Raw genomic sequence first — 23,668 nt, 5'->3', positions numbered from 1 at the left:
CTCTGGTGTATTTGACCTGTATACATTTACGGTAAGTACATTGGCCTCGAAGCCTCAGGCACTCCAGGGGCCCCTCGGTACTGGATCTCATGGTTTATTGTTTTTTTTATATAGGCCTATCATCTGACATGGTCAATGTTAAATACAGATTATGATGGAATTATAATGTTGGCATTCAAATGTATAAACAACACCAAGATTGTTGGCCAAGACAAGATATTTTGGCCTATGTAGTATGTAGTCCTAAAAAAACAACAATGATCTACAGTAGGTTCATTGTCACTACTGTAGTGTACATAGTCTTTCATTAGAAGCAATACATACTACTCAGTAGGCCTACTTACCCATTGTTGTACTTTGCTGGATGGCAGCTCTTGGTGTCTTTGGCAGTGTCCTCACTGTCCTGCTAGTCTCATTCTGATGGCTGCTATTTTCTGGCTCACCCGTGGCAGGTTCTAAATGTGAGATTGGAGACACAAAATATGCCATGTGCGTGATATTGCAGGATGTAAAAGTGGGGCCAGGGGACCCCATATAGCCGCTATAGGGCCCCCAGTTCCATGAGTGTGAACTCTCTAACGCACTGGACCATGGGCTAGAACCTACTCTAAGGCTAGAACACTCTCAACTGGCCTGGGCCGTGGCTCAGTGGTCCAGGCACCTTGGCTGGCAATCCAGTCTGGCAGTGTACCGTGGGTTCGACTCCCAATCCCGACAGCCTTTACTGCATTTCATCCCCCCGGCCCCATCTCTCTCCCCATTTCCTGTCAGCCTACTGTCTGTCCTTCCATAAAAAATATAAAATAAAGGCAAAAGCCACACAAAAGAAACATTAGAACACCCTCAACTCAAGGACCCCATGGGCCCCTTCCCAAACTTTTGTGTTTTCGTGTTTTGTCATAAATATTAGGTTAGGTTTAAGTGGTTACATTTGGCTGGCAGTCTAGCAGAACACCTCACTAAAAAGTCCCTCGCTTCACTATCTTGTCATGCTCTCGAGTCATTGCTCACTCACTCGTGTTGTCATTTGTGATGCTGCTCAGCTGCTGACACAACTTTATTAGAGTCCCCCAGCCAAATGTAACCACTTACACTTAGTATTTTATACTATGTCTATTCAAAGGTCATTTTTGCATAATTTATATTTAACTAAATCTTCTCTTAAGGGGGACCTTCTTGGTACACAATATTTTCAGGGTGCTTTCTTTGACAGAAAGGTTTGAGAACCTCTACTGAGTCTGACGTGATCCCGCAGGAAAGGAAGGGAGGAGGTCCATAGGGGCGCCCTAGTAGGGCCTTGTCTTTGTGGTTGCTAGAGAGAGAGAGAGAAAGAGAGAAGATGGCTCCCGTTCTGGAGAAACAGCTCCTGGGCGCAGCCGGCTCAGGCGACAATAACAACGAAGACGAGGAAGGACAAAGCCTTTGGTAAGTTGGAATAATTTTCTTACAGCCTCCGTGCCTTCTTCCAACAAGCCACAACGAAAAGCCTCACTTTATCACTGTGCTTTATCGCTACTACTACTACCCGCTGCTTTCCAGCACAAACCCGGCGAAGCAGTAGCCTTTAGCATGTCCGCTAACATTAGCCAACCCGACCCATCCGTTTGTGACTACATGCCAGGCTAACGCTAACCACTAGCGAGTTCCCCATAACATCAGCTGTTGTGTGTAACCTTATTGACATTTAACTAGTGGGATGGTGATCAATCGTAAGATCACCAGACGCCATATCTTTACATTTTAATAATCTGTCCGAGCTGCTGGACAGTAGTTATTACCGTTATATTGCATAGCTAACTGTGTCTACTGGTCTGGCACCAAGCTAGCCAACATCACCGAAAGCAGCCGGCGGCGACGTCAACTGCTACTGTAGCTAATGACAGAACCTATTATTTATACTTGGTTGTCAAATGCAATGATTGTTATCAGCGCTTGGGCACCAGGGGTGTTGCACATTCTCTCTCCATTTAATATATATATATATATATATATATATATATATTAAAGCTATTTCGTTTTAATAGCGCACGCAAAGCGTCCGTTCATTTATATTTAGTCCATTGCTGTGTTTTCTTGGCTGTATTTCCTGCTTTCTTTTTTTACTGTTGCCTGGGACCATATATAACTGTCTGGGACTCATATCACAGTCTCAGATTTAAGATATTATCTTTTAACTCTGGGGTAAAGAATAAAGATGTGGCGTCCATGATTCTGTGAAATACAATTGGTCTCAATGAGGAATGAATAGGGAGAATGGATGCTATCAATAGTCAGAGCACCTGATTGTCGTGCTAACGCCCAAGAATAGTGTGAGAACTGCTCACTGAGTCACCGTGTTGGCGACTTTGTTGTGTGTTGTCACTCATGTGTGTCTTTTTTCCCATTTTAAATACTGATTTGGGGATTAATTGCAGGTCATCAATACTGAGTGAGGTCTCAACACGTTCAAGTTCAAAGTTGCCATCTGGAAAAAATATACTCGTGTTTGGTGGGTATAAAATCAGTTGCTACATACTACATACATAATGTAGTGTAGAGTCTCAGTCTACACTACATTAAGATAACAGTCCTACCATAGCTAGCTAGTCCTACCATAACATATATTAAGATGTTACATTTAATAGGTAATGAATAATGATTACATTTGACAATTGTTTCGTTACTTGTAATTATTTTTGCTTATTAATATAATATTGTTAAGAACAGTGTGTGTGCATTATGAGTGCATGGAAGAAAACTGACAGGACCGTCCAACTGTCCCAGGTGAGGATGGATCAGGAAAGACCACGCTCATGGCAAAGCTTCAAGGAACGGAACACAACAAGAAAGGGAGAGGGTTGGAGTACCTCTACCTGAATGTCCACGATGAGGACATAGATGGTGAGTTTGGCTGCTTTTCTCTTTTAGTAAATGACTATAATTTGCTTTCTTTCTTGAGTGTGACTAGGCCTGTCTGTCAAAATTATTACATAAATGCCCTAATTGCAATTATTTGAAATATTCTGAATTGTTTTTGATCTACACAAAGCACTGTGAGCTTGTAGATTGTCTATTTCAGCTAAGTATTTGAAGGCATGAACAAATTATTAAATGCATGGCCTGTTCAAGCCTATTTTCATTATAGGTACCAGTCACTGTCAGACATTTATTTGTATATTTAAATGTATGCCTGTTTTTGCAATTTAGCAGAAAAGTTAACTTTTAACTTAATCATCAACTAATATTTCATGATTGTGACAGCCCTATTTGTGACTACTTCTTTGCAGACCTTACCCGCTGTAATGTATGGATCCTGGATGGAGACCTGTACTATAAAGGCCTGCTTAAATTTGCCGTATCGGCTGAGTCACTCGGTGACTGCCTGGCCGTGTTTGTTGTGGATATGTCGCGACCATGGACCATTATGGAGTCACTACAGAAATGGGCTAGCGTGCTACGTGATCACGTGGACAAGCTCAGGATCCCTCCTGAACAGATGAGAGAAATGGAACAGAAAAGTAAGTAAATGAGTGACTTAATTTATGGGCATCTGAATCACTGTGCAGCTGTGTACTAAATTATATTCAATCAATGGATATGGGAGTCAAAAATGGGAAATTTAAGGGGAAACAGACCAACTCTCACTTGACGTTTTGCTTATAAAGCAGGTTTTGTTTAAATCAACAGGTAACTTGTTTCTAGCTGGTCTCAGTGAGTGGCTAGGATAGTTGGTGTCGTGACCTGGTGGACAGTGGTGGTGATGGGTGGCTGTGTGTCTTATAATAACTAATCATCATTTTAGTAATGAGGCCGGAAATTGGTGCTGTGATTGGACGGCAAACTGACCATGAATGGCGCTGTAATTACCATCAGAAAAATTACCATCTATGGTGCTGAAAGTAGTTTAATGTATCTAGGTTTTACTGACAGAGGAAAGACGATAAAGGACAGAACCTGGATCCTCCTTCACTTGGGTGAAATCTACTCGCACTCAAACAAATTTGCCACATTCAGCAAAAAATAAAAAGATATCGTCATATCACCAAATGGGTATGGACTAGTATACATAATAAATGGAGTCCCACTCCCAACACTGCCTTCCTCCTCATACAAAAGGAAGGAAAGCTTAGTCACTGCATAGCACAGGCAAGCAAGCATACAGTATAACATTTCACATGGTCATGGACTTCTAGGTCATCGTTAGCGAGGCCCATGATGCTCAGCTGTGTTTTTTGACTAGAGGCTATTTCTAGAGCTCAATACTTGTGATACATTCAGATGCTGTGATTCTTTTAATTTTTAGACATGACCATATCTGTCTTGAACTGTTCCTTTGTACCCAGAAATATTATTTTTCTTGAAACAAGTTGGTTTAGCCTGCAGGGTTTTTTTTCTCTCTCTCTCTCTCGCTTCTCAGGCTTGTCTTTCTCCAAAGGTTACTTGCTGTGACTTTTCTGCTTATGTAACACTTCCATGTTTTGTTATGGCAGATAGATCACAGAGTGGTAATGTGTATTTCCGTGGTAGTGGAAATATCGGAGTTTGTTGTTGGTAAATGTCCATATTGTATAGTCTATGGATTTTACACTGTAAAATTATGTGTTTATGAATGTAACTCTTGAGTGTATAAATGGAACTGTTCACATGGGCTCTGAGCGATGTGCAAAAGAGTAAAGGGAAGTACGTCTGTACGTGTCAAAAGTGAAACAAATTTGAGCTTATTAAGCTTGGAAGGTACGTTTATATTTGTAGTCTCTCTCTCCTTACAACTGGAGACAAGCTTACTTGACTCCACCCATGGTCAGGCTTTTGCAAGAGCATGTCATCCAGATAGGACATTTACAGCATGTCAGATATGATGTCATCACTGGCACTGCACAATGCACATAGCAGATTGGTGATACCAATCCAGAGAGTGTATTTGTTGCCCATGGTCAGAGTCTAAGAGGTGTGTGGTCAGTGTGTGTGTGTGTGTGTGTGTGTGTGTGCGCGCATTGCTTTTGTTCAGTCAGTCTTGCAGGCCTCTTGCATCATGGTTCCCTCCCCTCTTGACAGTAGCGTCAGGGAAAGGAAGGGACGTAAGCCCTGAATTCATTCAGTGGGCTGGATGTTGTTCTGACTCCAGACCTGTAACTGGAGCAGGCTGTCTCAAGTCAGAATACTGGATCAACCATTTGCTGGATCACACTTTACATAAATCACATGATGAGATTGTTGATTTACCAATTTGTGACAAAAAGGAATTCTGTTGGTGGCCCTTGTATGTGGAAAATAAGTGTTGGCTTTTTTTCTGGTTTGTTTAGACTTCTTTAGACTTGAAGTCCATTTCTTTCAAATCAATGAAAAAAGTTGCTATGTCAAGTCAGGCATATTGTATGTCTCTATGGTAAACATTAGTCATGGTTGGTCATTCATAAAGCTTAAATGTAAATTAACTAATAACTTGATATTAGTCAGAATAAAATGAATAGCTTTCCCCCATGCTGAAACTCAAATCTACTGCTACAATGCTTAAACAGTCCATTCACATTGTAGAACAAGCACGATATATTTGCACTGTTGCTTTGCTTTGCTCAGACTACTATCAGATGTACTGAGCTGATGGAGCTATGTTGTAAAATAAAAATAAGTCCTACTACTTGCAGAACTAACTGGCTTTATGCTTACCTTATAACGTCTTAACTAAGACCACTAATTACGTGTTTAGTAGCCTAAAATATTTTCTTGTTTTTCAATAATGGGACTTCATTATGTATTAACTGGAATATGTCTGTCTTTAAAAATGTATCTCTGGCTGTGTTATGTAAGAAAAGTACATTATAGGCTTTGACTTCTCAACAGTGTAATCTGTAGTATGTGGCCTGAAAGAAGAAAAACAAATCCCCAGTTATAGAGGCTTGCTGTGGTCTAGCAAAATGTTCACACAACATTCCTAGAGGTCCCAGTAAACCCTAAAGATTCAAGAACATAGTACGTTTATGCAAAACAGGCAAGGTGTACTTTAGTTCAAGTAAAGGCAAAAAACTAAACACAAACGATATATTATTTTAGCATATTAAAATGTGTAATTGTTCTGAAATCATGCTTCTAATTAGGTTAGGAAGGAAGTCAATGTGGAGGGGCACTATTTGTGGGCCATTCATTACACTTTCAATTACCGGTATATAAATCTATCGAGAGGCCAGCTATATAGAATTTTAGGGCAGCCAGCACCAACAAGGTGCCAGTGTTATGACTGAGTGAGTTACTAATAATTATATAGATATTAACATATGCAAAGAGTCCTGTGTTTGAAGATTATTATAAAATCTATTCTGATGCTTTTTTCGATGTAACCGCCTCCTTCTCAACAATGCTAAACAAACTCGATCTTTGTCCAGCAGTACCTCTTCTAGTGCACACCTTCTCTTCACTGCCATACTCCTCAGTACCACTAGCGGATGTGAGTGAATATAAACATGACATAGTATAATTGCAAAAGACTGCTATCTAGGTTTTTGGCAGTGATACGGCTAATACTAGTTTAAAGCCTTTGCAGAACTATAAATCACTGGATATGCCATGGTTGACTTGACACTGACAACATAGCTATGGCAACACCTAGACACAGACGCCTGTGTGACCTCACTGCAATCCGTTCACATGAGTTAAAACAAAAAAACACCCTAAAAATATGCGAAAGATTCTAAATGTATATTTGTGTATTGCACTTCTTTGCACGGTCCACCGTATGTTCAGCAGCATTAGATTTGCTTAATCAGGAGGATTCACCCTGAATCAGAGAGGGAATTGTGATCTAATTGCTTACATTTGTCCACTCCCTGGGCCGGTATGTTAAATCCCATGGCGGAGACATAAACATTTTGTCTCGCACATACTTGGTGGTGCAAGGGGGATATCAGGAAGTCATTCTAACTTGTAGGTCACCCATAACGTCATTCCTGACTGAGGAAGTAGGCCATAGCTTCCTGCATCCCAAAACACGGCAACTGACGAGTTGCATCCTTCACAAAGCTGGGATAGAACAATGGGAACATATATTATAATTTATTTTATTTTTGCTGTTCTGCAGAAGTACTTGTAAAGAAGCGTGAACGTGATTACACTTTATTAATTTTCATATTGGTGAGAAATCACTGAAATATGGGTAAAGGTATGTATATTGAAAAAAGTCACTGAAATATGGGTAAAGGTAATGGGTATGTATATTGGAAAAAGTGCTTTAGAACACAAATTGGAAAATGTCCTTCACGGTGCTTAAAGATTCCACATTACATGTTGTAATAATGTTATTGCATAATAACAAATCACAATACCGTAAATAAGAGTTTTATCACAACTGACATTATCAGTACTATACTTAAACTTTTGCCAAATCCATTTCTGTAATAACAATGATGTGGACAAAATGCTTAAGTAATTAATGCAGACCTAAAGCCTACTAGTCTAGGGTCAACTGAAATCGGCAACACTGAAAAATATTTATTTTATGGCCTGTCCTGGGTTGGTACTGGTCGTTGTCAGTCATGTCTGTGTATATTGAAATTATTTACCTGTGCAATCTTGGTTGTTTTGTTGAAATTGTGAATGTCTTTATTCACATGTTCCAGGGTCCCATGCCAAAAACACAATTACACCGTTCATCTCAATTATTTGTTTTTTACGACAATTGATTGTCAAGTAAAATGTCATGATAGTGTGACAACACAGCTCTAACTGATGCGTTGATGCCTTTCTCTTCCTCTGCTCGTTCACCAGTGTGTAAGGCGTTCCAGGAGTACGCAGAACCAGAGGATGCATCCTCGACCTCCCCACAGAGAAGAGGGACGGCAGGAGAGGACGACGACGTTGTTCTGCCTCTGGGAGAAAACACACTCACACACAACCTGGGCATTCCAGTGCTAATAGTTTGCACAAAGGTAATTTAACCTCATTGCTTAAGGACTAGAGATGTTCCCGATACCCTTATCAGCTGCCGATAACTGACTAAAATGCTGGTATCGGCAAGTATGCCAGTGCATGCCAATCCGGTACCGTTTCATTTAGAGTAAATTATTTCCAATGCTTCAGTTGACGTTGCACTACTGTTTTATACTCTGAAAGTACTATTTACATTATTATTTTACTAATTGCGGTTGCACTTTAACTGTTTATTTATTCCTAGATTTGTTTGCTATGCATTGGTATGGAATCGGTTCTCTGTGTTGACCGATACGCAAGTTGTGGGTATCTGATTTAGATCAAGAAGGAAACAAATTGCACAGTTTATCAAAACCAATTATGGAAGTAATAGAGTACGTTCACCCTGGGCAGGGTGAACGTGAGACATTAAAGACCGAAATGTGCAAGTCTTGGTGGCTTTTCCAGGTCAGCCCTGATGTTATGTTGTCCACAGTTTGATGCGTTGCTTCTGCCTGCGACGCAGTGTCCTCTTTCTGATGAAAGGCCAGCATTATACTCCCCAGTAAGCCTTCTGGGTAATGGCCAGTGTCGAGGAACACAATGTAGCCATGAGCACAGTTTCACATGGTAGATGATGTGACCAAGGAAATGTTCAGTTTGTGTGCTTTTTCCCTTTTGTTTGTTGCTTGCTCTTCCTCTCTCTCTCTCTCTCTCTCTCTCTCTCTCTCTCTCTCTCTCTCTCTCTCCCGTCTTCAATATTCTCTCAGTGGATTAAATTTTTCTCTTGTGGTGGGACTCGTTTATACAGGTCTAGTAGTGCTGCACGATTCTTGCTCAAATGTGAATCTCGATTCTCTTCCACAAGAATTGAGATCACGATTCTCATTTTGTCCATGAAAATGTTTGTCTTTAAGTCTGTAGTTGCTGAACTACAGACTAAAATATTCGCAAATATTCTCGTTTTAATATTTGCTACTACGACCAAGTTCTGCTGCAGGAGCCAACTCCTGTGACTAGTACTGCACAAATGTTGAAATGAGATCGTAGGTGTATGAAATCTAGATTGCGATCTTTTTTCTTTTTTTTAATATATGTTTATTGGTGGTAGTTTTCAACAGTGTAGTACAGTTTGAACATACCATATCTTTTTTTTCTCCCTCACCCCATCCCTCCCCCCACAGTTATCGTCATCATTAAACAATATAAAAAATAACAATTGAGTACAGACATACAAAAAACAACCATGTATATTTGACATATAATATGAACAGTAGGAAACAAAAATAATAATTTAAGCACAGATAACAAAAACAATATAAATAACAAAAAATAAAATAAAACAAAACAAATACAATTATGAGTCGGGTTATTTGAGTTCAAAAGAGTTACAAGTTATGTTGGAAAATATTGTGTTGAATCGGAACGTTGTCATATGCGATCTTATTTTGATGAATCGTGCAGTACTAGAATATAGCAGTTCTCTGTAGGCGCTAGTTCCTTTATTTTCCATTGTACAGTAGGTTGATGAATTTAAACACTTTACTGTCTTTGACTATAACCTTTAAACAAAGTAACAAACCTAAGTATAATTTTTAATTGTATACATTTTGGTTCATGGATGAAAGTACCTTACCTGGGGCTAGAAATACAATGTTCACCTCAGAAAAAAGGAGGCACTGATTCAGTTAATTTATGTACTGTATGGGCTGCCTAATGGATGGATGTTGTGCTCTAGAACTGAGGCTTAAAGGTCTATGGAGAAGATCAAAGCCTATAAAGATGTTTAAAACAAAATGTATCATGAGTGGTGTTGTTGCTATACTGGGCACATGCCACAGATGACATAATGACAATATAGATAAGATTAGCAGGCTGTGACAATAGACCCAATTCCATAATATTCAGTGAGTGATGTGGCGCATCTCTTTATGTTAATTCCAAGTGTTTTGGAAACTTTTGATCAGATCTATAGAGAAGAGTGTAGCAGGACTATTTATATTTGATGACCGTCTCCTGCATATTTAACCAGGCCCTGCTGTCGGGACACGGGCATGTTTAATTTGAGGAAGTGGCTGCCTGGCCCGCCCTGAGTCATGCTCGGCTGACATGGATGTTGTCAGTCGCCTCCCCCTTGTGGTCACCATGGAGAGGTGTGTCGAGAATGCAAGGTTGGGCCCAACTGCTGGCCTGCTGAATTTGAGTGCTGCCTGACAGTACCTGTTATCCTAAAACGCAAAATGATGTTGCAAAAAGGAGGTTGATAGGATGAGAAAGAATACGAGTTGGACCAGATTTAAAGTGTGTGTGTGTGTGTGTGTGTGTGTGTGTGGGGGGGGGGGTTGCAGAGTAAGAATGTGGTTTCGATAAGCAACACTTACAGTTGTCCGACAAAGCATACATTAGGTTTCACACTCTTTGCCCATATGACCACATTCTTACTCTGCAAAGAGTGTGAAACCTAATGTATGCTTTGTCGGACAACTGTAAGTGTTGCTTATCGATAATCAGTACATTTTTGTCCAGTGATGTGGTTGTATGACAAAGCACGAATTAGGCCTGAGGAGGGTAAGCAGAGCAATGTTCTTCTCCTGTCCAGACCCTCAGGAGAACATACCCTGTATAAGTGAGTCTCATCTGTAATGGCTGTATGTATACCCCTTGTCTCTTCTCTTCAGTGTGACGCAGTCAGTGTATTGGAGAAGGAGCATGACTACAGAGAGGAGCACTTTGACTTCATCCAGTCTCACGTCAGGCGATTCTGCTTAAAGTGTATCCTTTCTTCTTGTGTGACCATAACGTCTGCCTTGTATCAGTCAAAGTAACCATTTTTAACTAAAAAACACAATGCTTCTGTCTTCCAATCGAATGCCTTGATATTTCTATAAATATCTTGCCACAATCTGATTGACTACTGTGTAACTGATTCCTTGTTGAATTAATGTCAATGGAGTCTAACTTCAGGTTGGCCTTTTTCCCCTCTAGTGGCAGGGCTCTAAGGAAGGCAAGTTCACATCTCCTAGTATTGCCAATTTGCCATACAATTTGCTGTGCACATTAAAAACCCTTTGATTGCCACCCCTAATAGCAGTTGATTGTGCCTTCTGCCAGCTCTAAACGACATATTTGAATGCCAAAAAAGAAAGTTCTACCATTAGGCAAATGTTTCCTCCTGCATACCTTTTACTCCCAAACATCTTTGTCTCATAGACAAAGATGGTACCACATTATAAGCCGGACAATGCAGTGGAAAAGCAACCGTAATCTTTTTTTTTTGTAGAGACCATCGTATAAAGGTGATGCATCTGTGCATACAATACCCTAGTGTGCTAAATGGTTACTTGTATCTGCCCAGTAAAAGTTGAAACATATCCTCTGTGCCTCCCAGTGACTGTTCTTCAGCTTAACGCCACCTACCAGATGGAGCTGGTCTGATCTACACCTCGGTCAAAGAGGAGAAGAATTTAGGTCTTCTTTACAAATACATAGCTCATAAAGTGTATGACTTTCAGTTCACCTCACCTGCCTTAGTGGTGGAGAAGGATGCAGTGTTCATGTAAGTGAAATCTTTACCAGCTCTGTGCTTCTTGACTCATTTTTTAATTGTCTTCCTATTTTGCCTGTCTTGTCTGACAAGACAAGACATGACGTCAAGATGGTTAAAGAGAAGCCAAGGGACGACAATCATGGTTCACCGCTTCACATGTGTTGTGGCCACTTAATGACTTTACTAGTATGTACTGTATTCAGTTGCTGAATCGCAGTTTCTTTTTGGAAACACAATCACCTAATTGAAGTAGCGGTATTTCTTATTTTCTTCCCAAATTTAGTCCATCTGGCTGGGATAACGAGAAGAAAATTGGGATTTTGCACGAAAACTTTACAACAGTCTCACCCGAGGATCCATTTGAAGACTTCATTATGAAGCCTCCAGTACGAAAGGTAGGAGTGCAAATTTTTAATTATTCTTGTTGATAACGTATGTAGCATTGATAATTGATGTCATCCTGTTTGCATTCCTCTTTACAGTTGGTGCACGACAAGGAGATAAATGCAGAAGACGAGCAGGTATTCCTGATGAAGCAACAGGTATACGTCATTGTTTACATTCATCACTTCTTGTTTTTTTGTCACCAAGGATGCCTACCATATTTTGAATTCCATTTTGCTGCATTCATACTGACAGCTACAGGCTATTCATTTTCAATGGAAGCCAGCGACATGAAGACACCTGACCTGACGTTTGTAGCTGCTACAAAATGTACAAAGCCACAATCCAAGTTGAGCTGGCTTCACCTGCAGCTACAAAGCTACATAAGAACCAAGTCTTTTTTACACTTCATTTTTATTGATAAAAAGACAAAGACAACAAAACAAAAATGACAATACAAAAAAGAAAGAAAAACAAAGCAATGGACAAAAAAAGGAAACGAAACAAAATCAAGGCTACATCTTTCATATTACAGGATACATTCATTGAAGTCCTCATACATTATCGCTAGGCTGAAAGAAGAGATCCCACTTTTCCCATTTTGTTTTTATAGAACTTATCCTCTTGTAGTATGAACGTTAGTTTTTCCTTGACATACAGTTCCTCAGTAATTGCCATCCAATGTTCTTTCGTTGCTGGGTCCTGTTGGCACCAGCGTTGTGTGATTGCTTTTTTACTTGTGTTTTTTAACCATTTCCACTGACCTTTTCTCTTCACACAATTCTATGCTTTATATTTTCCCCACTTGCCTGACGCATACTTGACGTCGTCAGCAAGCGTGTTGATCAACACATCAACAGCGACTTGGTGACATGGGGCGCCCGCTGGCCTAGTGGTCCAGGCGCATGCCACATATAGACTCTTGCCTGACAGCGTGTTGCGTGTTCGTGTCCCGTTCATGACGACCTTTGCTGCATGTCTCTCCCCTTCTCTCTCTCTCTCTCTCTCTCTCTTTTCTGTCTGTCTTCACTGTAAATATCAATGAAGGCACAAAAGCCAAAAACAATCTTAAAGAAAAAAAATAAAACGGCAACTCGGCGACAGATACCACGTCGCTTTGTATCTTTTGTAGCTGCCAGTGTGAATGCACCGTTAACAGCTGTAGTCTTGCATATCAGGAGAGCAGTACAACATCTATGCTGAATTGTAGATACAATTTGTCTATGAATGCTCCTTGGAAACGTGTGTTAGCATTCATGCCTCCATTCATTATTCTTTTCGCTTTCTCACTCCATAGTCTCTGTTAGCGAAACAACCAGCCACGCCAACAAGAGGAGCAACAGTAAGTGTCTTCTATGACATTGGTCCTCAAAATTGGGCCTGGGGTCCATGAGGGGGTTCCAGGAGGTGCCCAGCTAAAAAAGGGACCTTTGACTGATTGTACTTTTCGGCTATATTTCACAATGTGACGAGTTATGAGCTTGTAGATTCATGGTTATCTTCTCTTGTGGGGGTCCCTGGCACAACGTCTTTTCAGTCTGCTACCAAAAGAATATCAATTTGGGGGTCCTTGACATGAAAATGTTATACCACCTTTTGTTTTCTTCCACATCCTATTTATCCAACCTTTTATTTTTCTTTACGAATGCTGACTTACTTTGTATTTGATGGCTTTATTTATTTGATTGGCTATGAACATGCTATAATTTTTACATAATGTTTGTGCATTTGATATTGTTGGTGTTGGGCAGAAACCTTGTATCTCCATATATTTCTCTCTTTTTTTTCTTCCATAAATTAATGCCATATTTTATACTATATCATATGACAGTATTAAGAATAGCCAACAGATTGGAGCTTGTACTAAAACAATTTACAAGCTGACAACACGTCACTTGTAGATCTTGTAGATCAGCTATTTTTTAAAACCTTCACCAGTAATGACCTACGGTAACTCCAAAATAGAAAAGACCAACAAAAAAAACAATGAAAGGTATTAAAGAGCTTGTGAGTTGTGACTAAATGAATCCATTGAAACACCTGTTATTTTTTCCATTTCCTGGAAAAGTAATTGTTTTGGACATACAGTACAAGGTTTCTACCCGACTGCGCTCATACTCCGTCACGGTTTTTGAGCCGTGTGTGTGTGTGTGTGTGTGTGTGTGTTGCAGGAGTCTCCAGGACGGCCGGCCTCCAGTTCACCCAGACCCTCCCCTCGTGCAGGTCAGCCTAATGTGACTGGTAGCTCACCAATGACGGCAGTCAAAAAGCCTGACCCCAACATGAAGGGTAAGCATTTTGATTTAACTGGTGTGTGAGTAGGGCTGTTACGGTCGTGACATTTTAGTGGACGTTAATTGTTGTGCTATTTATTTATTTATTTGCATTAAACACTGAAACGATTAAAAAAGTTTGTTGCATTGAACCCTGGAACATATAAATCAAAATTAATTTGTTTGCCTTTTATGCTTTGTAAACAAAATGCAAAGAAATTTCCAAAAAACAGCTATTTAATCATTTTATACTTACTTATATGGCTCACAACTTTTCAACAGATGAATTCATATAGATGAATGGAAACAGTTCTGATGATTATGTGAAATAATTATGATTATGACAGTCCTAGTTGTGAGTCAAAATGTCATAATTGAAGGTGTTATAGTAAAGCTTCTACCCTGGTTGTTACTTCTGTATTGTTGAATTCACAACTATCTCTGAGTAAGGTCGCATTCACACCTCTACTTCGGTAGACTCTATCTATGCGAATGGGGGGGGTGGAGTTGCATCATTCTTGCATTTTTAATTCACTGCGTGTGCGTTCACACTGCGTTCAACCGCAGCAGGGAACTGTATCAATGTGTTCAATTCATAAACTACACAGTGAAATCTATGGTGTTAAAATTATACTTGGAGTAATATTTAGGACGTAAAGTGAGGGTAACGTGGATACAGTGTGTCGTCAGAGAGACGGGGACTGTGCATGCTGTTCTTTTGGGCACATTGCGGAGGCACAGCGGCCGGAGACGGGAGCGCAAAATGATTCTGAGTTATCCGACGTTTACAATATGCACTGTATACTAGACTATACTCTCATAGACGATCCGAACATCATATAAAATGAATATGCATATGCCATGTTGGCTACAGTTTAGGCCATGCTGAGCTATGTGTTTAATTTTGAGGTAGGCTATTTATATTTAAACAAGTTGAAGAAAGTCCCCACTCAAATCCCCACACATAGTGGCAGCGCTTCATGTTCACGGCTCACGCACAGACAGAATATTTTGTACACTGCAGTGTTTGTGTGTTTCCTTAAGAAATTGATTTAATGTGCTTGTCTGACCATATTTCAATGAGGGCTTCGGTCTCATTCAACCACGTCTATCCACGGTAACGGGACATCTTTGTGCTGGGTCAAATATGGCCTTTCCGTCTCCAACTGTGTTTACTCCTCATACTCCTCACGTTTCATTGCCTTTATTTGATGCGGATTGCATTCACACCTGCAGTGAATCGAAGTCCTTGGCGAACTAGAATGCGATTGTTTAATCCGCACCAGAATTCTAATGAGCCTTCACAGCTGCCAAACAAAGTGCACTTTCCGACAACAAAGCAGCAGGATTAGTTTTAATCGCAGTAAAGCATTCTGTTGTGAATGCCACCTAAAAAGAACTTGTAACAGGATAAGCATTTCTCCATGGCAACGTCCAAGACGTAGCCATTAAAATGATTCTCTAAACAATGGATTCCTCCATAGCGTTCCGGATGAGCCTCGTCTGTCACTAATCAATGTAGGCCAGTTTCCCCTTGTAGACTAGTGTTCTTGAAATAGATTTCATTGGTCAAGGTGTTTTGTTGTCCATTTGCTTTCATTTTGTTTTGCAGATGTGTATCTTCTATGTTTGCATCAGGTTTCAAGGAAGGCCCACCATATAGATTGTAAAATGGTTTAAGCATGCCACTGCACCACCAGTGGATAAGCATTTAGATATGCTTTAAGACTTGGACTTGATGTTAGATTTAAGTTCATGCCTCATTACCTGAGCTGTGTGACTATGGTTGTCTATATGTAGGTTAGTACATTATGTCACTTTGACCATAAGCATGTCCACCAGAGGTCACTGTGGCTCAATTATGCAAACCTCTAGGTAGGTAGCAGGGGGGCAGTCAGACAGATATTTTGTGAAGCCACTAAGGAAATTGTGATTTCCTGAAAATTCATATAATGGCCTGTTGTGGTGCTGTCATTGGGCTCAAAAAACCCCATAGCTCCATAGAGATCCATGTATTTGGGCCCAACTTCACCTAGACTGTATTACCTTAATAAACATGGTCATGAATACTTTCTGCTTCCAGTCACTAGTTTAAAGTCTCATTTCTAATGTCATAATTCCCGCCTCGTTGTCTGGGCCAGCCAATGGCTCAGCTGGGCCCAAACGGATCTAGAAACATGGCGATTTACAATTCAAGGACCGACGGGCTTCATTTTACGTCCATATCAGACCCGGAGAACGCTTTGTCCATATTTTTTTTTACAGTCTATGGTAGGTAGCCTTGATTTGTTCTAAAATGATATGCATTGATGAAACCACAACCTCTTTGTAAAGAATCCATATGAAGATAGTTAACATGTTGATCAAGTTTTCATTCAGGCTGTAGTCACGTTTAATATTTGACATTTATTTTGGACACAAATGCTGTTTCTTCCCCAGGGGCAGCTGCCAACGAGGGAGTGCTGGCTAACTTCTTCAACAGCCTGTTGAGTAAAAAGACCGGAGCTCCTGGGAGCCCTGGGACGGGAACTGGAGTGCAAGGGTCCGCCAAGAAAACAGGTACAGATCCTGATCCCTCCAGACACTGTTAACATTACTTCCTTGCTATATCCTCACCCTCTTCCCTGCAGGTTACCATTTTGTCCATGGCCATCCGTCAACATGGTCAAAATCGTAAGAAAGACTGTCAGGCTACCCTCGTTGGTGATCCCTGTCCTGTTGTTTTAGATCCATGTCAGGACCTGGGTGTAATTTACAGTTGATTGAAAAAGAAGAGAGGAATTATGTACACAGCCTGTTTTTGTTTTTATGGTGGGCCTTGGACCATGCTGTTGTCTGGAGATTTCTCCCCACAGTAAGAAAAAGTAAAAAAAGAAGAAAGGGAAGCATTTTCCTCTTATGACACCTGGATGAACTTGGGGAAAGGCCTGTATGCACGAGAACCTCCATGCTCATGTCATGTGACTGCAGAGACATGTCCCAAATGCCACGCAGAATTTTTTTCAAGTTGCCAACAAATGCACGTGCCATCTCACTGCCGGCTTCTGCTCATCACGCAATTCTAACCGATTAATTAACCTGATGTTTATCAAACTGTTGCTCGGGTAAACCTCAGGTGTTCAAAAATATATCTGGTACTCATTAAAATCCTCTGTTGATGTATCCATTTGTAGCTCCATCCGAGGATGTACAAATGTGCAGAACATTTGTACACTCTCTCTTAGTTAAATGACCACAGAGGGTTTTACTGTGTATGGAGAAAATATGTGAAACATCTGGGGGGCTCCCGGTGAATGGATGAGGGGAAACGCTGCATTAACTTGTCTCATTGTCTGCACTCCACTGACGTTCTTTTGTTCCAGCCTTGGGCAGAGTCGCCATATCTGTAAAACCATGTTGAAAGGATAATGCATGAAAACACATTCCCCTTGTCCTCTGATTGGTTTTGCATGTGCGTTAACCATGGCAGTGTGCCGCTGGTGGCCCAGCATGGGACCATACCCCCCCCCCCCCACCCCCCACCCCAATCCTCCATCCATCCGCTAGCTGGCTCTTTTTTTTATTCATGGACATACACACACAGAAGCTACAGGAGATTACTTTCTGGCTTTTTTGTCTCCTATCTTTCCCAAGGGCAGAAGCCGGGTTCGACTGATGTTCAAGCTGAGCTGGACAGGATGACCCGCAAACCGGACTCCATGGTTTCAGATAACAACGTACCACCAACACCACCAATGGAGAACGAAGCTTGAAGGCAACAAAACAAAATAAAAACAGCTTGCATCGTCCCACTGCATTAATACTCTGGAAAAATACACCAACATTTACATGACAAACTTTACAAAACTACAAAACAACTTAAAATTGACCAAACTCCCAGTGTCAGCCTAGACAGTGGCTTAGCCAAAATGAGTTTCAGATGCTATCAGATATTTTGGGTGGTTTTCTTTTTCCTTTTCAGGGAGATTGATGATTGGGGGAGGGGTGGGGGGTAGGAGATAAAAGAGATGTGTATGAGATTTTGGGTGTTGAGGAATTTGCTTCGGTTTCAGTCTTCAACTGTAAATGTTGTGCGAGGGCTGTCAGTTTAAGGTAATGTGCACACACTCCCTGGAAGCCAGCCAAATGCTCTTGGCTGCAGGCCCCCCACCCCCCGATCACTGGGGTAAAATACTCAACCCCTCATGTTCCTAAAGAGTGGAAACATACTGCTCCTGTGGCCTCTTGTTCAGCTAATCTCATGGAAGGAAATTGGTTGCGATTTGAAAGATATTTAAACTAAATATATTCAACAAGGAAGATAATGAAAATACTTGCAAGCATAGTATGCTTTTAAAAAATGTTGAATATGATACTGATGTATTTATACAAAAATAATACTTTATTTTATTTTTCTCGGCACCACATACTCGTTCGAAGAAACATCACGTAACTTAAAATACCATACTCATGTCATGACACTAATATGACAAATCCAGATAGCTGATAGCATACAATGTTGTCTGCCCCTTAAATGTGGGCCTTAGTCATCCTGTAGGATTCTGTAAATATACAATGCAAAATTTGCTATTCAAGCTTTGGTTAGATTTTTTTTGTACAAAATGCAATTGTATCCAAATTACTAAGAAATGGTCTCTGACTCAAGGCTGGCTGGGATTTGACAGGCATACGGTTTGCAACAGAAGCTCTTCTTTTGGCTACAGGTGTTTGTGTATATGTTTGGGGAGGGGGTTGGGCAGCATCTTTTCCTACTATAACTCCCAAGTGCCTGGCACAGTTTGCTGTTTGTGTCATAGTAGAGGTGCTTGTCTACTTCAAGAGGAAATGCACTGTAGCACCAACAGTTTGTGTTTGTCATTCAAGTAATTTATTTTGTTTTACTTTACTCTTCTTTTTTTTTGTACAACAAGCCTGTGGTCTTTGTACTTTTTCCAGAAAGGAACATTTCTGTGGCCTATATGACAATGTTCAATTGAGCAATAGAGTGAATGCCTTTCTTTATGTGAACTGTAAAGATATCTAGAAGTAACCACAATTATAGAGCATTTGCGTCCCCCAGATGAACACTTTTTGTGGCCAACCCATATGGAAATCAGTTTTACGGTTTAAACAAATTGTTAAGCTTATGCTTTAACGCTTGACAGTACTGTTCTTTTTTTCTATTATTCACTTATCCTGGCATGTCAATTAAAACATTCCCACTTTCTACATGTTGTAACTGTAGAAATTAATCTCTGTAGGAAAGTTATTTGTCCAATCTTTTGTTGTGTGATCATCCTCAGTGCCCATTTAAAATGTTGACCTTTCGCCTTCAATGTACAGTTCAGTTCACTGTGCACCCTGCCTTTAGTCAAGTTTACTCATCAATGAGTCAACCATGTCCTTATTAACTTCAGTTATAATGGTGGTATACATTTTATTCTCTGCCATATCACATCAAACTAAAATCTACCCTACACAATCCTATGGATTTATCTGACGACAAATTCCAAGTGAGGACAGAAGAGCACTTACAGTAGAGCAAATTGGAACATGAAACACCAAAGATGCAAATTTTATCTTTTTTTTTTAAATATAAGTTTTGTTGTAGAATTTGTTATCAACTGTGTGATTTGCAAGTGACTGTTTTCCCTTGTCTTTGCATGGAGAAGCCATTCCAAGTTTGAGGCCTGTTCATAAACTCACCCACACACAGCCTGTACTTGAGACCTCATATCCAATGTTTCAGGTGTCTAAGGGAAGGAGTTGTATTTGGACATGGTTTATACAGATTACAGAATGTTGATCTGTGAACAAATTGGGCCTGACATCTCAAGTAGGGGTTGCATGTCTTTATTTTTGTTATATTTGCTCTGTAAGGGAATAACCACAAGACCACATTGGTTTGCAGTCTACTTTACTTTTGCATGAACTAATCTGTTGTCACAAGAAGATACTGATGGAACTGCTCTGGATTTTCATTTGATCACAATGAAGTGCTTATTGTTTATTTTGATTGGGCAGTATATGCATCTGAGATCTGTTGCTACAAAAACTGAAGCACAAAACTGGAACAGCCACATGTTGAAATAAGCACTTTCCTTTGGACATTTGCATCGGTTCTCTTGTTATTACAGTTAAAGATACATAATGCATACATTTCCTCCTGCCTTGCCTTTTTTAGAACATGTAATTAATGGCTCTTAGTTTACCTACACATTAAAATTGCATTATTTATCTGCATTTGCTGCTTAATTAATTGAAGGTGCCCCTGGTGGTCAGCTATTTTTCCAGAATTAAATGATGTAACCCATATACTGACTTTATATTCTATTTTCTTTAATTATTTTCTTTTCCCCCCCTTGGAATCACTGTCACTAGACCTTTTGCTATGGAGATTGTTTGGGAGGCCATTTGGGAAATATCCCAGATAAACCAAATAAATACCCAGTGTTTTCCAGGTCTGTCCTTTCCCCCAATTTAAGAAATCCCCATGTGTTCAATGTTTTGCTTCACGATTTCTTGTAACGAGTAGCTTACAACCTTGCCCAGAAATTACTTTCGTAATAGATACCTATACTAATTTAAGTAAAACATGAGTTCACTTACTAAACGTTTTTTTAGTAATGTTCCCCCTGCTGAGTGAATGACGTTCTCATTTTGCTTGGTTTCAAATTAACACTTGCTCTTTAAGATTGGCCCTTGTGCCCAAGACTGAATGAGACTACTGAACAAATGGATATGTACAATTTATATTCACACTTCTGTTGTGTTGAAAAGGATTGCTTCTTTACAACTTTAATCTTTAGTGAATTGCCTTCAGCCCTGTTGAGACTATACGTATACAGTACATAGCCTATTTAAAGCTTTTGCTTCCAGTCCTTTCTATTCAGGATATAAAGATATTGTATACCCAGGTGGCTGGCTGAATTTTGTGTTCTGAATACATTCTGAAGTTTTGATTGTATGACCTTTATACCGTTCTGCAGTCTGTAAGCAGCCTTGTGGAATCTATAGCTTCTTGTGCAGACAGATAAGGAACATGTTTCTCAGCCCTGGCTTCAATAAAACAAAGAACCCAGATTTTGGTTACCTTGGCTTTGAGTTTGTGTGCTCTATGTTTTTGAAGTCTAAAGAATACCCTGAATCCTATGATGTCTAGACACGTGTTTGCATTGTATTATTCTTTTAAGCAAAACAAGACACGTGGATGTGAAGATCAGCAAAGCTCACAACATTTATGAGAATGATAGGCTACAGATTTCTCACAATAAGAACAAACATTTGATTGTCAATGACAGAGACGTGCTCCCACAATTCGGTTGTTCTCAAATTGGGGTCCGGGGACCGGCATCCTCGCCAGGGGTTCTTGACGGGGTCCCCAGCAAAATGAGTGAATATAGCATCAAAATAGGTTTAACCACCTTAATCCTACAACCAGATATTTGAAAAATATAGCAGATCTAGTTGAGAACTTGTAGGCCTATAGATCTGCTAAAAGAAAATATGAACATTTGAATACAAATTTTGTATGGGGGTCCCCAGCACAAAATTATTTTCTGATTGTTGTCTGGGATCAAATATTATTTTTCTGACCCTGGAGCCTTCGAGTTGACATGAAAACGAGAACCACTGCCATTACCCTCTTGGGTTTCTTCATGGCCTCAAAATCCACAAGAGGGCAGTAAGGTATAATTAAGGGTTATTTTTATTTTGTGCCGCACAAGATTATCTGTGCCCTGTTGTATCCATATTAGCGTATCCTCGTGCATTTAAATACGAGATAAGGAAAACACTGGGTATAACACCTAGCCTTTGTCCGACTATTATTAGTTCCGTTTATCATCCTGACCTATACTTGTAGACCGTAGACGTAACGTATAGCCTACCCCACAGACTACAGTGCACTACAATAAAATCTACCCATTTGTAACTAAGACAGAGAGAGATGTTACCAAACTGCCTCGAATGCTCCATTTAGGTTGTGTTTTCAACACTGAGTTAAATTCACACCTGTACATCGGATACACAGTCTTGGATCAAGAAAGACATAGATTTCTTTAATCGATTTTGATATATATATATATATATATATATATATATATATATATATATATATATATATATATATATATATATATATATATATACTACACGTACATGTACTTTGATCACTTGCATGCATATCGGACGGTAGTATACCTTCCTTGCGCATATGTGCAATGTGCAACTGCCAAGTGAAGTATGCATAATGTGCAAGTTGACTATTCAATCAGTTAGGCATACAGCTAGGCTACCTGACCTGGCTGACTGACTGTATGCCTGTAGCAGCCTCCTCCTCCTCCTTGCGCCTGATAGGAACCTGTAGGGCGGCTGTCTGGCTGTCCTGAACATTACACCGGTCCTGATAAACGGATGGTTTGGTAGTGGGAGTGGACAAATTACAACTGTCGTTAAACAAAATATAGCACAGTAACAGCAGATGTCGGTATTACGTTTCCCCGGCTATATTCATTTGCAGCAAGCTATTATTTGTGAATACTTTTGGAAAACGTGTGCATATACACAGGAATGTGCAGTTTCGGGGCGGAGACTAGACCGCTTTGCATCAAGTAAAAACGTTGCGTCTTTACTGTAGCCTGGAAGTTACAATACCTCCCGTCTGGAAAACAATAAGTATTTCTCTTGTTTCTTCTGGGAAAGACACGGGTTGCTTTTGTCTGTTGCATCGAGGAGAGTGGAGGTCAATACTAGACGGGGTTTGTTTGTTTTTTGGTGCCGAACGAGGCAGAATCGTCCCCATGAAGTGACACCGAAACGCGAACAAGTGACCCGCCTTGGGAAGAGTGGTAACATTGTTTCGAGTAGGTTGTAACATTGTTGTAACCTCGTAGCGGCGAGGCAGGTCGCGCGGCAGTGATGGTTGTTACTCTGTGAACAATGTTCAAAATAACATAACATCCTCCTACCGTACGTCTTTTTCTATATATCGCGATCGCATGGGGGGCTATCAAAAGTGGACCGACTCGTTTGTTTTCCTCGCTCACTTGTGAGGTTCTTTTTTTATGGAACAAAGTGTGCTTCTTTCTGCACACAGCCTACGCCGTATGCTGGCTCTCACGTTAAGTTATTAAAGCCATTTAACCTCAACTCGAGTCAAGTTTGAAGTGCACTCCCTAAAAACCATCATCACCATCATGAGGACCACCACGGAGGAGGCGGAGGGCTTTGATGGCGAGGCCTCCAACACGTCCATGATCTCCGGGGCCAGCAGCCCCTACCAGCCCACCACGGAGCCCGTCCATTCACGGAACGTTCTGGGAGGAATCCGATGCGACATGGAGTACATTAAGTCACACTTTGGGATCCTAAAGGTGGTCGAAGTGGTACGTGTTCTGTTCGCTGTATAACCCCAGTGTGTAGTTCCTCGTATGGCGGTGTCGATTGCCGAATATAGCCGATCTACAAGCTCACAAAGCGTCACAATCGTGGCCACGCTTCATGAGCTTGTTGATAGTTACAGCGACACCGGCATGGGGCATGCTATGCCCGCCATGGCAATGCCATGATGATGGCATGGATGTGTGTGTGTGTGTGTGTGTGTGTG

General features: G+C 40.5%; 2 protein-coding genes across 3 annotated transcripts in view; both read left to right on the top strand.

Moving 5' to 3' along the window:
- The first annotated feature begins 1,244 nt into the window (after positions 1-1,244).
- On the top strand, positions 1,245-21,158 carry dync1li2 (dynein, cytoplasmic 1, light intermediate chain 2). 2 transcript variants are annotated; one of them, XM_080769393.1, is made up of 13 exons: positions 1,245-1,425; positions 2,415-2,488; positions 2,764-2,880; positions 3,267-3,497; positions 7,738-7,898; positions 10,557-10,650; positions 11,299-11,434; positions 11,709-11,820; positions 11,908-11,967; positions 13,107-13,151; positions 13,981-14,098; positions 16,522-16,641; positions 17,721-21,158. In XM_080769393.1, exons 1-13 carry the CDS (start codon positions 1,340-1,342, stop codon positions 17,735-17,737), a joined length of 1,371 nt encoding a protein of 456 aa, XP_080625519.1. In that variant the 5' UTR covers positions 1,245-1,339; the 3' UTR covers positions 17,738-21,158. The 2 variants fall into 2 exon arrangements, with proteins under 2 accessions (XP_080625519.1, XP_080625518.1); XM_080769392.1 differs by having other exon boundaries at positions 17,716-21,158.
- Positions 21,159-22,467: 1,309 nt separating this feature from the next.
- cmtm4 (CKLF-like MARVEL transmembrane domain containing 4) overlaps positions 22,468-23,668 on the top strand; it is a 28,363-nt gene continuing 27,162 nt past the window's right edge. The window contains exon 1 of the mRNA XM_080767550.1: positions 22,468-23,447. Within this exon, the coding sequence (XP_080623676.1) occupies positions 23,259-23,447 (189 nt within the window). The 5' untranslated portion in view covers positions 22,468-23,258. The remainder of the gene's footprint in view (positions 23,448-23,668) is intronic.

This window comes from Protomyctophum bolini (genome assembly GCF_963924005.1).
Source record: "Protomyctophum bolini genome assembly, chromosome: 1".
Lineage (NCBI taxonomy): Eukaryota > Metazoa > Chordata > Actinopteri > Myctophiformes > Myctophidae > Protomyctophum > Protomyctophum bolini.
This window is presented reverse-complemented; position numbering and strand designations above follow the sequence as displayed.